The 13,758-nt window shown below is 46.9% G+C and overlaps 3 protein-coding genes across 7 annotated transcripts in view; 1 reads left to right on the forward strand and 2 right to left on the reverse strand.

Annotated features, from left to right (window-relative positions):
* The first annotated feature begins 1,883 nt into the window (after positions 1 to 1,883).
* LOC4815216 (uncharacterized) lies at positions 1,884 to 2,752 on the forward strand. The gene is made up of 2 exons (XM_001354580.4): positions 1,884 to 2,017; positions 2,085 to 2,752. Exons 1-2 carry the CDS (start codon positions 1,970 to 1,972, stop codon positions 2,637 to 2,639), a joined length of 603 nt encoding a protein of 200 aa, XP_001354616.3. The 5' UTR covers positions 1,884 to 1,969; the 3' UTR covers positions 2,640 to 2,752.
* A 1,140-nt stretch (positions 2,753 to 3,892) lies between these two features.
* LOC6901231 (uncharacterized) lies at positions 3,893 to 4,708 on the reverse strand. Its single transcript, XM_002133896.3, has 2 exons — positions 4,562 to 4,708; positions 3,893 to 4,503 (listed from the first exon to the last, which is right to left on the reverse strand). Exons 1-2 carry the CDS (start codon positions 4,622 to 4,624, stop codon positions 3,940 to 3,942), a joined length of 627 nt encoding a protein of 208 aa, XP_002133932.2. The 5' UTR covers positions 4,625 to 4,708; the 3' UTR covers positions 3,893 to 3,939.
* A 2,938-nt stretch (positions 4,709 to 7,646) lies between these two features.
* The window catches only part of f (espin protein forked), a 53,235-nt gene continuing 47,123 nt past the window's right edge, over positions 7,647 to 13,758 (reverse strand). For 3 of the 5 annotated variants that reach the window (XM_033382402.1, XM_001354579.4, XM_033382403.1), the window contains 5 exons: positions 10,017 to 10,572; positions 9,007 to 9,379; positions 8,690 to 8,938; positions 8,413 to 8,621; positions 7,647 to 8,304 (listed from right to left, as the gene is read on the reverse strand). In XM_033382402.1, the coding sequence (XP_033238293.1) occupies positions 7,905 to 8,304; positions 8,413 to 8,621; positions 8,690 to 8,938; positions 9,007 to 9,379; positions 10,017 to 10,572 (1,787 nt within the window). In that variant the 3' untranslated portion in view covers positions 7,647 to 7,904. Of the gene's footprint in view, positions 8,305 to 8,412; positions 8,622 to 8,689; positions 8,939 to 9,006; positions 9,380 to 9,461; positions 9,510 to 10,016; positions 10,573 to 12,953; positions 13,057 to 13,758 lie in introns of those variants that run through there. The other 2 variants (XM_033382404.1, XM_033382405.1) reach the window with 2 other exon arrangements.

Genomic DNA, 13,758 nt, shown 5'->3' on the forward strand with positions numbered 1-13,758 from the left:
GTGCCTGCATTCTAATCGTGTTGTAAAATGGGTCGCAAGCAAAATCTATTGAGCTAATGATCCCTGAAGAATATCCTTAAAACTGAAACTAAATTTATATTGTCCCAGAAAATTTTACCTTTTAAATAAACAAAAATGCATCGCCAAAAGCTTCTAGATATCGGTGCACCAATAAAGAAAGATTTTTCATTTAATAACCATTTTTTAATGATATCTGAATTTTTAATTATAAATTTTCGAAGTAGAAATGCCCGAAGGCCCTACTCATTTTTTGGTATTATAAAAATGACCTTTTATGAAAGCCCTGCATGAATCGATTGCCCCCGACTAGGGTCTTGATTGTTTTTGTCTGATCCTCCAGAGGTCAGAAGTTCATCCTCTCAAAGAAATAGACAATTTCACCATCACAGCCCCCAACTCGGGGAGTCTTTAGGAGTCTACGACAAAGGACGATCTTCGGGATCATCATTTTTGGCCATTTGAATAGGACTTATGTGACAGATATGTATATATTTTTGGTTTAGGTAAATGTCGGAATGGCATTGGTCGGTCATTGGACATAACTTCGATGGGAGAAACATAGAGAGAGCGAGCTCGAGCGCTAGTTGTGCTATACTGTTAATTCCTGCACTTCGATAAAACGGAAATAAGTTAATTCCTGTGTGTTCCTTAAGCATTTTATTTGCGGGAAAAACCATCACTCAAGTCAAGGCCAAGCTTCATAAATAATATGAGAACTATGCTTCATCAATTCTTAATAATTGGACCGCCCAACCGACCGAGGGGCGCTGCCGCATGACGCGTGGCGCATAGCCGAACCGAACGCCAACATGCAGGAATGATAGCTGTTGGACTAATATACGAGGAAAATTGTAACTAAACTTATTAAGAGAACTAAGCATACCAATACAATTACTTATAACTAGTAAGGTATGTGAGTATTATGTATTGGTAAAAAAGTTGGTTTCCTGAATCGAGTTGTGGCCGTGAAGGCAGTACCGATGCCGAACGTCCTTCACGCCCAGACGTTGAGGTCCCTACACCCGAAACAATGAAATAATTTCTCGATGATGTGTTGGCTGAATGGAGATCGAATGAGCGAGCGATTGTGGAAGCCACAGGCTTATCTGTTGGATGTGACAATACATCTGACAACTAAATAAGAAATACCCCTGATACAAATGTACCACATATCTACTTGCCATGAACACCCTGTGTTATGAAGACCTTTACTATAAAATTAATAGTCTGTTCGGTTCTGTTACAACCTTCTTATACTAATACTATCGTGTTATTCTTTCCACCTATATCATAGGCCCCAACAATATCAATGAGATGGGTGCGCATAATCGACAGGAAACCTGAAAATATATCCTTTTGAAATTTTTGCAATGATCTATATGATTGTAGTTATGAATATTGTATTGAAAATACACTCAATTTGCATTGGCATCAAAGAAATCTTTGAGACCATGCTTGAGATCTCTCCTCAGATACTAAAGTATCTTGAAATACATACACTTTACCATTATGATGAATGGATAGACACACATCCGACTGCCGCCGAAAAGAATGCTGCATTATAAAGGCCGAGACCTGGAGGGCTGCGATTTGCTCAGCTTTGGCTCTTTCGAACAGCCTAGTGTTATGCTGTGCCCCGAAGTATCTGAGTATCGGGTGCGCACATCCGCTAGCCGTTGGTCATCGGTGCCTGATAGATAGGACAGTTACGGACAGACACGCGGATATACTGATACGACGTATCTCCAGCTCTTTGTTTTTGTGCACCTTAACTATTTCGGCTCTATAAATGAGGGGATAGATCAATTAGCGTTCTACGCCCAATACGGTTAAGATCAAATGGTAGCGATTTGGCTTATCAACGCCCCATATGGCATATATTATAGCCGTATAAAAAGACCGGTAGCGGAGGCAGTCGGCATAGTTTGTTCGACGCACCGAAACCAGCATGAAGTTCACCATTTTTTTCCTGGGCCTGGGCCTGTGCCTGCTCGGCGTAAGTGAGACTGTGGGAGGAGAGTGATCAAAGTATTTAATTGTGGGGCGGGGTCCAACCTGTACAGGTCAATGCCTTGGTGCTGCCATACCCCAATGAGAACATGTCGCCGGAGCTGTACGACGTGACCGAAGATGGTTTGGTCGATATCGAGCCCTTTGGGGTCCTGAGGATCCTGTTGAAGAGCATCGAACTGTCTCTGCGCACTGTCAAGGGCTTCAACTGCATCGTCAAGTGGGTGACGGGCATCAAGGGCAGCGCCACTCAGTTCAACAGCGACGTCGTCCTCTGCGGCACCACGGCCAGCAAGGACGTGACCAACCTGATCAACGCCAATCTCAACATCATCAAGACCGCCAACAACATTATCAACTACAAGTCGACTGTCTGTGCCTCGGCCGAAGACGCTGACCAGAAGATTACACACAACTGCTTCCTGAAGACCCTGCACCAGGTGTGGCTGCTCAGGCGACAGGTCCAGAATGTGATCACTTTGGCCAGCAAACTGCCCCAGACTGCCCCCAATGCTGGTGCCTGCGTCAAGGAAGCGGTGACGACCCTCACCAACTACTACACCCTGTTCCCCCAGAACATCTCCAACTGTTCCAAGCTGACCTCCTAGACAGGCAGTGCCTACCCGTACCAATCCTGAAGCAATAATAAAATCCGTGTTGACCACAGAGCCACCTTGGGTACTTACTGATACGTGGTGCTTGGCTTTCCCAAACAAACAAACAATACATTCGGCATTTCTTTGTGCAGGTATTGCCTATATGTACTCGGTATAATCACCGGCAGAAGCTCCCTTTGTTTGTATTGTCTTTAATATTATCTGTCGGTGGGCATCAAAAATTTGCTGCGATTTGGTGCTTAAATCAATATCTTTTCTTATCTGGTCGACTGTCCACCTGGCATTCCATTCCATTCCCTCAGAGCTTTATTAAAAGTGCATTTTGCACTATAGAAATTTTAAAGAAGCATCTTTTATTGAACGACTCAAGGGAGCTCATGTAAAACACACTAAAAACAGCATATATGAGGAAAAATGGGATAGAGTATCTTTTAGATAGAGTATACTTTTCCGCTAATGGGAATGGGAATTTTTACTCTGATTTCTTTTGCTACACTGAGAGAAAACAACAATCAAATTTTATCATTAATGTAAATATATTTGCTCCGAGAGTGTAACGCGTTTTCACAGAACAGAGAACAGAACGAGAGGGAACGTTGTGAGCTGCTGCGGCGACCGCAGCTCTACATTTATACCCGATACGTTGGCAGTATGGCTACATTGAGCGACAATTTGGAAATATACGTTTTAGAGTGAGATCTAACAGAAGTGTGGATACCAAATTTAGTTACTCTAGCTTTAATAGTCTCTGCGATTTGTGGGGGCGGAAGGGGGTGTGGCGAAATTTTGACACGAAACGGTCAACGTCCGATATCACAGGAGTGTCGCTGAGATCCTTGAGCTCAGGAAGAAATCTGTAAGCAGACGACGGTTCCTACAAATGGGCTCATTAAAGCCATAATTGTTCCGGTGGAGATCAGCCACAAAGGGTGCATGGATGCAATCCTACTAAGCAGGTCAGGGCAATCGATGCTACCCACTAGAAGGTCAAAGATAAAGATCAGAGCCGCAATGGACCTTCGATCCTCGAGAGAAGAGACATCTTCACTTATAAGACGGCAAAGGAATGGAACAGCGCAAAGGCGGAAGTGCAAACTTCAGAAACTTCCTTTGCAGTCTCTCGGTACGGTCTCTCGGTCTCTCGGTTCCAGACAGAGCGCACACGGAATGAGTACAGACGTAGCCTCGTAGATGGGTCCCTTCAAGATCAGGGACACCGTATATGTATCTAAGACGAACTTGGATTTGCTCTGAATATATATATTTATTTTTCGTGTTTTATTCAAAATGTTTACATGGAATCAATGCAGACATCGATGTTGGGCAAGAAGGCGTTGCAGGCGTCCTTCACGGTGTTGGTGGCACCCACGAAGCAGGAGCTGGTGTCGGAGGGCAGCTTGCTGGCCAGCTTCAGGGTGGTGTTGATCTTCCTGACCAGCGACATGGTGGCCCTGAACAGCTTGAGGAAGCACTTGGTGGCGGTTTTGCCGGTGCCGGTGGTGGTGGTGTCCTCGGTGGCGCACAGCTGCGAGTGCAGGTGGATGATGCTGTTGCAGATGGTGATCATGGACTTGACGGTCTTCAAAATGTTAGCCACATCCTTGGGCACGGCCACGCCGCAGCTATCGATGGCGTCGACGTAGGTGGTGCAGGCAGTCAGCACGGCCAAGGTCTCCTTCAGGATGCAGTTGGTGCCGCGGATACCCTTCAGAGCTTTGCGTAGGATGCCACGGCAGCTGCGGATGAAGCCCTGCTCGGCCACTCCCATGTAGTCGAGGTCGCCTTCGAGGTCGGCCAGCAGCTGTTCAATCTCGAGGTCATAGTCGAAGTTCTCGCTCGAGCCAACAGCATTGGCCTGCAAAGGATTCAATGTTCTAAAGTTCAGCCCAGCTCGGATAGGTTTGGAGACTTACATGAGTGGTCAGCAGGCAGCTGGCCGAGACCAGAACCAGAAGGCAGAGGGTGATGGCTTTCATATTGCTTGGCGATTCACTGACGAATGTTGGTTTCCAGCACCGTGGGGTTTGCTTATATAGACGCCTGAGTACGGCTGAACTGGCAAAACGTCAAAACCCTCCCGTATCAGGCCTATCACCAGCGGAGCCGGCAGAGTGTCCACGCGTGGAGTGTCGTTGCTGTTTGCGCCGATTTATCTATGCCCATTTGTACAGATATTTTCGTAAATTAATATGCGATTGATATGTACACAGTTAGGAGGTCCGAAAACGTTTAATTAAGCCACCCAAAGTCCGAAACTCACTTCGCACTATCTATGCAGCGTGGAGACAAAGGCGGGAACACAGAACACAGAAGCCTCTCAGCCACCTCTCAGTGGTGGTGGGCCAGTGTAATCTCCTCTTCAGATAGTACCGAACATTGTGCCAAATTCTGTTTGCGGTTCGATCTTTTTCAGCTCCAGATCGATTCCAACTGATACAAACACTTCGCCCTCGCACATAATGAGTGGATCTGGTCTTATCACGCGTGTCGGGCCCATGCTGCACCTGCACTTTGTTCGTTGGACTTGGGGTAGCTCCCGGGCCGATCGATAACTATCCTACGACACTCTACTCAATATAATTTCGTTTAATTTTAGAACCATAAGAGTTTTTGACAAACAAAACCCTTGGAAAAGTCTCCATCGAAATATTCATTGAGCGATCGATGCATTGACAGCTATACATTATCGAAGAATACTACTAGTAGAATGCTTTCGATCTCATTTAGGAATAGGAATTCATAAAGGTCATCCAGTCGAATCAATTCTTCAGTTGGATGTATAAAATCTGAACGACAAAAGCACCAAGCTATTATTATTGAATAACATCAATTGCCGAGTCGGCATAGCCATGTATATATGTCCGTCTTAGGGTATAAGAGGCAGAGCAACCTGTGATAGACTCCTGTGATATCACACTACTACAAGTGCTACAATTTTAACCATACAAGATAACAGAATCATCGTCAATTCAGAAACATAGAGAATAACCGTATCTACAATATTACTAAATCTGGACCAGATCGGATAATTATTATAGCCAAAATGAGGAAAGGAAATTGCAGTGGCTACGCCTACCCCTTCCAGAAAGAGTAGAGCCGCGGCCCTTGCCGTATATTCTAATCTAGTTCTGAGTGGTAAATCAGGAGAACAGCGCAGAAAAGTAACAGTTACACGCGATGCAGGAACCGAACGACGATCCAGAGGTTGATTCACAGCATCGACCATCCGGCAGGCATCTTATATGCCACAGGTCGACCAATGCTTGGGGTTCACTTCAATCTGAAGTGCTCCAGTTGGGCTTCTGCATGTTTTCTTATTCTTTTTGCTTCTGTTAATGAATCCCTATGTATTTTTGGGGCCCTGAACACGAATGTAAGGTCGCCATCACGTCAGGTTAGTTTTTCCAACCTCGAAAAATCAATATGATTAAAAAATGGTGGAAACGTATTTAAAAAGTTCATCGGATTCGCTTGAAACTTGTCATCCGGATGTTTCGGGGTCAATAATTACGAATTTGAAGTCAGTTTTCAAAAATTCAAAATGGCGACTCCAATTCACTGAAGAATTATAATTTCCCGACCTGGCTACATCTACATCTACATCTTCCTCCTGTAAATAGGTCTTTTAAAGAGAAACGGACTCAATACATCTTGAAAGAAGAAGCCATCAAATTCGTAATCAGCGACCCCAAAAGCCTTCGAGTGACGAGTTTCAAGCAAATCCGTTGAGTTTTTCAAATAAGTTTCGACCATGTTACGATCATAATTGGGGCTGTGTAATGTTAGGTGAGGAAGACTATAAAAAGCAGAAAGAAGATCATTTATTTAGGCGGGGCTTTATGTTTGGGCGGTGTTTCAGCTGTTGGCGACGCAGCTGGTTGGGTCGCTCACGCTACTAGTCTTCCTGGGTCTTAGCCTTCATGGCTTAACCTTGGGCTTGGGCTTGGACTCAGATGTTGACTTGGGTCCTTGATGTTAGTCAGTCCGCAAACATATCGGCAGGCGCACCAGGAATTGTGCCTCGTCGAACCAGGACTTCTGGAGGGTATTGAGCCCTGGGCAGTTCTCTTTCAGGAACTCCTGAAAAATAATACTATCTTCGGCACTTATTGGAGTCTAATTAGCTTTTATTTATCATGGTCAACAGAAAGCATTAGCATTATATCAAAAACGGAATCCATTTTCCAGAGCAGTTGTCATTCAAGATATTTGAATACTTTCTGAGTAATAGATTCTTCAAAGAAACCACGAAAAGATCAAGAACTTGGACCCTATTTAAATTCGACATATATGTATGATTATAAAATATGTTGTGTTTGAATGAAATCAACTAAGAATGGGACATTGCTTTCGGCTTTTTTCTGACTTCGCAAGGAAGAAATCAGAAAGAAAAGCCTGGTCCAGGGAAGAGTCACATATTCCAAAGGCTGTGCCAAGGAGTGGAATACCCAGTATTTATTGAAGAGAACACGCGTTGTTTTTGAGTTTTATTCATATGATATGTATTTATTAATTCAATCATCTGTTTGTATATGTATTTACGAGTATGTACTTGTGTATATGCATGTGTATGTTCAGATATTAATAGGTAAAATTGTTGAGCCGAGTATAAAAACAAATAACAATAAAAAAAAATCTTAACCGAAGCAATTAAATTAATGCCATTATATATTAAATTCAATCCGAGTCAAAGCAAATGGATGTATGCACGATATTTAAAAATAGTTTAAAGAACTCTGAAATTTAATATTAAAAGTACAACACCAAAAATGTAATGCATATACATGTATATATATATGTATGTATGTATGCAGATAAACGATATTCAATTACAATATATATCCGAGCAAATCGGTTCGCTTTCGGCACTGCACAAGTCAGATAGGAATAACAATAGCTTTCTAAAAACATTACATGTATGTATGTATAATAATATTTAAGAGTTAAGAGTAATAAGTAATAATATTGTATGATTATCGTACAAGTTAGGTTTCTATATACTTTTACTTTTACTTTCACATCTTTCGTCTTTTTTCCTCGCGGTTATCCTTTCTTTTTGTTGCCTTTTTGGGTTTAAGCTTGCCTTGGATTTGAAGTTTTGAAACAAAGCCTAGTCTTAAGCTAGAATAATATTATAATATGGTATAGTTATCATTTTATAATTGCACATTTGTTAAGTTAGGAAAAAAAAACAAAAAAAAAATGCACCACTTATAAGACTCAGAGGAGAATCAGATCAGATCAGATCAGATCATATCAGATGAGGCTGAGGCGACTGTTGGTCTTTCGCAGTTGGGCACGCCAGGGGATGATGTTGTCCTCCTCCCGCTCCCGCTCTTCGTGGGCCTCACGGTCTAGGGGCTGGTCCACGGCTTGCTCCAGGGCGGCGTCGGGGGCGACCTGCTCCGGCTCTGAGGCACACTTGGAGTCCTGGCTGTGGCCGTGGCTGTGGTTCTCCTTGTTGCCACCGTTGCCACCGTTGCCACCTTGGGGATGCTGTTGTGGGGGGAGCTGCTGGAACTGGATCTGCTGGTAGTGTTGCTCCATGCCGGCTAGATTGATGTTGATGTTGTCTATGGACATGGCGCGGTTCTTCAGCCGCCAGGTGTCCGCAATGCGGTTGTTCTCCTCCACCTTGGGCGTGTAGATGGCCGCTCTGGAAAATGCCACATACACAGCGGTCAGAGAAGAGTCCGCCCTGCCCTCCGCCCTGCCAGCCCGGCCGTCCTCTCACCCACGCTCACCCAATCCCAACTCAACTTACTTCAGCTTGTTCTCGGTCTCCTCGCGGCGCGCCAGAAGGTCGCGCTTCCACTGGGGGATCTGCGAGAGGCGCCGCGACTCGGCCTCCTGGGCCATGCGCTCCTCGAAGTCCTTCTTGGCCCGCTCGGCAGCCTTCTTGGCCATCATCTGACGCTTCCAGTCGGGTATGGCATTGCCGGCCTGATCTTTTTCGGGTATCTGCAAGTAGATCTTTGCCACGCATCACAAACGCCCTTAGTCCGAGGTCGGGATTCACTGGGGGATCGAGTCGAACTCACCTGGTCCACATAGTTGTTGGCCGTGAACTGCTTGGTTATCTCCACGTAGTGCTCGGAGTCCATGCGGTTGGCCATCTGCTGCTCGACCTTCATCTTCTTGATGCCCGGTATGTCCTTGGAGATCTTCAGCTCCGCGATCAGATCCGATTTCAGATACGTATCCGTGCTGGATGTGAGGCACTGCATGCTCAGACTCCGTGCTGGCATCTGATAGGGCTTGGGCACCTTCTGCGTGTCTGTGCGTCGCAGCTGGAATGGGATTGGATTGGTTATAGGGTATAGGGTATAGGGATATAGGGCAGAGGGAGGGGCTTTACCTGGACGCTGTTCAGATCCTGTATTGAGATGGCCGAGAGTGGCTGGTGCTGCTTCCGTGTGGCAGTGTCCTGACTATTGGGAGTGGCGCCGTGCGGCTTCTTGGCCTTGTGCGACTTGCTGGCCATGGTGGAGTCGCTGCCACCGTTCATCAGGGGCATCATCATGGGCGGCAGCGGCATGTTGTGTGGCAAGGGCGGTGGCGGCGGCGGCAGCGGCGGCTGTTCCCCCATCCCATGATGGGGATGGTGTGGATGCTGGTGATGGTGATGATGCTGCTGCTGTGGGTGCTGGTGCTGCTGCTGGGGATGCTGCTGCTGTTGCTGCTGCTGGTTGGCAATCTGTATCTGCATATAGTCCTCCGTATCCGTGGAGCTGCACAGAAAACAGAAAGAGAACGGGGAGATCGTCGATTAGTGGGGGCTACTTTCCCTGCGGTCTGGTCTGGCTCTCGGACCTGCGCCAGGCGTGGCGTGTGCGCAGTATCATCTTCGGATTGCAACTGAGTTGCAGCTCCAGCCGTGGCAAGCGGCATGCCACATCTACAACTAGCACGCATAAAATTTCATGCACTCTTGAGCGGCGGAGGAAGTGGCTGACTGAGTCGAGTCTCCGTCTCCGTCCCCCTCTCCCTCTCTCTCACACTCTCTCTCTCTCTCTCTCAAGCTGCTAATTGCCAAGATGCAGCCAAGCTGCATCCAAACAGCCAACCAACCAACCATCCATCTTTCTTTGTACGAGTCGCGAGTATCTTTCCATCTTCCTATCCATCTGCTGGCTGGCTGGCTGGCTAATTGAGGCGAGGCAACTGTACCTCTGCCACTGCCACTGCCACTGCCACTGCCACTGCCACTGCACTAATTATGGGTGCCGTTGCACGAGATGTTCAGCCAAATTAAATCGGCTGCCATCTGCTAATTGAAAGTGGTGGCAGTGCCCCAACGGACGTGGGGGGGACGAACCACTAGGCTGGACGGGACTGGACTGGACGGGACTGGACTGGACTACTCACCGGGCCGAGGATGGACACGAACGCTTATCGCTGATGCTCTTCAGATACTCGGACGGCTTGATGAGGTGCGTGACGCCGTCTTGTGATTTATTGGGAAAACTGGGGGGCACAAACGGCAGCACCAGCTGCTTGTTGACCAGGTTGGGTCCGCCGGTGCGGCCGCCACCCGATCCGGGCACCCCGCTCCCGGCCTCGCCATAGATGCCCGCGTACTGGGCCTGCTGCTGGGTGAGCTCGTAGTGATCCTCTGCCGAGGAGCCGCCCCCGTACAGGCTGGGCGTGTAGGTGTGATGGTGGTTCTGCTGCTGCTGGGCCTGCTGCGGGTAGTGGGGCGATGTCGTCTGCTGGTAGTTGCCGCCCCTCTGCGACTTGGGAGCATCCGCATAGCCATAGATGCTGCCGTTCGGATTACGCGACTGGGAGCCAGTTCCCCCTCCACCACCTCCACCACCGCCGCCGCCGCCGCCGCCCCCGTTGGCATCTCCATTCGTCTGGGCGGCTGCTGGATTGTTGGCCGGATTGGCGTTACCATTGAGCAGCTTGGCTTTCTTGTTCGCTGAAATTGAACAAATTTATTTATGAGCTTCGTTCGTCGCTAGTTTTTTGTGGGTTAGCAGTCATCACGGCTCTTTCCTCTCTCCTCCGGCCCCGGTCATGCTCGCTTGAGCAGCCAACAACATCCACTCCCTCAGCGGCAACAACAGTAGTTCATTGCGTATGCAGAGACGCGGCGCCTTTCACCAGACAGAGCGCCACAAGAACACACTGCCAGTGGACTTGGAGCTCTAGTTGCATACACAAATACGTTTCATTTAGCCCGATTCAAATATGGCCAAAACGGCCCCGCGGGAAGGAGGCCAACGGAGCAACAAGTACTTCAACGTACGATATATATAATGAACCCAGAGTCTGATCTCGGCCAAGAGGAGGCAGATTTTGTATGGGACAACCCCCTGCTCACTCGCTTTGCTTGCCTTCGCCAACCCCTGCTCACTCGCTTCGCTAGCTTGAGCCGATATGAGCAAAGCATCGGGAGGACTACGACGACGACCCAACACTTTTTTATGCAGTAGAGTCGACGAGTCTCTCTCATCATAAAATACATTTTCTCCCCATAGATCCTACCTTCTTCCTCCTGATGGACTATTTCCTGATGGACTATACACTGCCTACACGACACTATATGCTGATTGATAATGAACATTAATCTGTACAATTCATAAAAGCAGTTCTGGCTGGAAATGGCTCATGTTAGATAAGTGTCTGATTACTAGTCCCAAAGTTACCATGGAATATGCCTGCCGTTGTCTGAGGTTCTAGAAAAAAGTCGACCTTAGTCAAAGATAAGACGGAGGTACGTCTGCACCCACATATATGAATATGTATATACATAAGTGCCGCCTGATAAGCCCCAAACGTGTTTCAGACTCAATTATGCTCAGACAAAACATCTTAGAAAAACGACTGATTGGCATCCACGCTATACATAATAATAATTTTCAAATTTATAAATTGTATAGAAATCCAGGTCGTGTTTGAGAGAAATTTTCTGAAGAAGGGGAAAGCCAATTGTTCAAAGAGTTGGTACAAAGGCACTGAGTTTCTGCGAGTGTAGTCACAGTCTATTGTACACTTCAATTTGCCCATCGTAGGTCACCAATCAATTGGAAAAAGTACCAATCGGTTAAAGGTAAGACTTTAACGTAATATCCTTAAACGGCTAGACTTATGTACGTAATGATTATTCCCAGATAAGAAGTCTTCAATCAATAAGGTTGACCTTTCCATCGGGATATCTCTTAATTGAAATGCTGCTTAGCTTCCTACTTCCTTTAAGACACATAAGACCCACCCAACATTGTCTTTTTTTATGCCTTTACGGCCAACGATACACACGGAAGTGCCCAGTTCTTTGCTCTCGTTGAAGTTGTCGTGGGAGTATCGCTTTGAAAAAGAAATGTAATCTACCACCGATTTTCATGGAAACCATTTGTGTTTGCTGATTCAATTTCCATGCCACAAGCAACTTAATTGGGCAAAAACAATCTCCGCTGTGGCAGGCTCTCCAGCTCCAGCTAAACCCGATCGCGGCGAGTCCTCGCCAACGTCTTGCTCCAACTTTCACGGCTCTGCGGCGCACAACTCGTTTCGTCTGGAGATCATGGCCATTACGTGGATGTGGATGTGGATTTTCATATGGCGGTGACGGTCATGGCTGCACTCTGGTGGCACTACCCCTACCCCTGCTCCTAGCCAGCCATTGTCTATGGGCAAACCACTTAAAATCGAGTCGAGCCAGTTTGGTTTGAATTTATGCATTGCATCGCAATCGAGCTGCGTTTTTTTGGCGACATGAAAAACGAGCAAACAAAATGCGAATGTTTCGAACATGTCTCAACATTTTATCTATCAATTTGAGCAAAGCGGTTTGTACCTGTCAACTCCTGCAACTCTGCCGATCAGCCAGCAACGGGTCCATGTCACGGTGAAACTCGAAATTGCAATTGCTATTCGATTTGGGCTTCGATTAATTTGCTTCATGAGTGCAATGTCTGCTGAGGATTGGCGATATGCCCCCAAATATTTACAACACTAACAACTAAAGACAGGGGGAGAGTCGGGGGAGAGTCGGAGGCCTGGAGATGCTAACCAAAGGGTACGGATCGGGATAGAATGGCAAAATATTTAAACCTATATTTGTATACGACTCTTGGTAATATTTAGCAAAAGAAGTGAGAGAAAACTGAGCCAGCACTAGCTTGAATTTAATTTTTAAAGTACAACCATACACAATGGGAGTAGCATCCTTTCAAAGTCCCATGATCATCCCATGATAGTAACTGATAAAACACTGAGACATTTAGATCAGTCTTTTCTTATCCTTTTGTTGCGGTCTGGGTTTCCTTTCATTTCAAAACACACATTTGTTGCACTTACACCTAAAGATATCGAAACGTTGAAAGCTCAGGGTGAAGTAGTTCCGGCGCGAGTTCTTGTGGATCTTCACCGAGCCGAGCATGTTCATATTGAGGATGGGTCCAGGGTCAGTGTGATTTGCGGATGCACAGAAATATATGTCGATAGATAATCACATTCTCAACAATTGATTGAGACACTAAATAAAAAGGAGATTGATTGCACACAGTTTTCGGCGAATTAGAGAATAGTAGAGACTCGACGATGTTGCCTGGGCGAACGTCGCTGGCAGCCTGATGCAAGTTCAGGCGATCGACAAAGTTATTCACCCAAGACAGTGGATCGGAACAGCTCCGAACGGCAGCCACAGCCACAGCCACAGCGACGACAACGACAACGACGATGTGGAGGTTGCCACCAACTCCAAGTGCAACTGCAACGATCGTCTGTCTCTTTTTGCGGCAAACACGTTCACTTTCATTGGTAAAAGTTTTGCAGAGCCCGAACTACCGCCCCAACAGCCGCCCAGGCTATGAGGAGGCGGTGCGGGTGGTGAGTGAACCATCGTCGGGGCCAATTATGGGGAAATGTGTGGGACATGATACAGGCCTCGGGTCTGGGGGTCTTCGGCTTCAAACCTCACGACTCGCGACTTGCGACTCGCGACTGGCGAATGGCAAATAGCTTCCTCATCGGATCCCAGGGATTCACTCTCCCATGTCCAGTGTCTGGCTGTCGGACTGTCTGCTGGCATGCCCATCGCTTTTCTGGTTTCCCTCAATTTGGTATCGGGAATCGGGGATCGGGGATCTGGGGGTCGGTGTCG

The sequence above is a fragment of the Drosophila pseudoobscura genome, chromosome X, assembly GCF_009870125.1.
Source record: "Drosophila pseudoobscura strain MV-25-SWS-2005 chromosome X, UCI_Dpse_MV25, whole genome shotgun sequence".
Taxonomy (NCBI): domain Eukaryota; kingdom Metazoa; phylum Arthropoda; class Insecta; order Diptera; family Drosophilidae; genus Drosophila; species Drosophila pseudoobscura.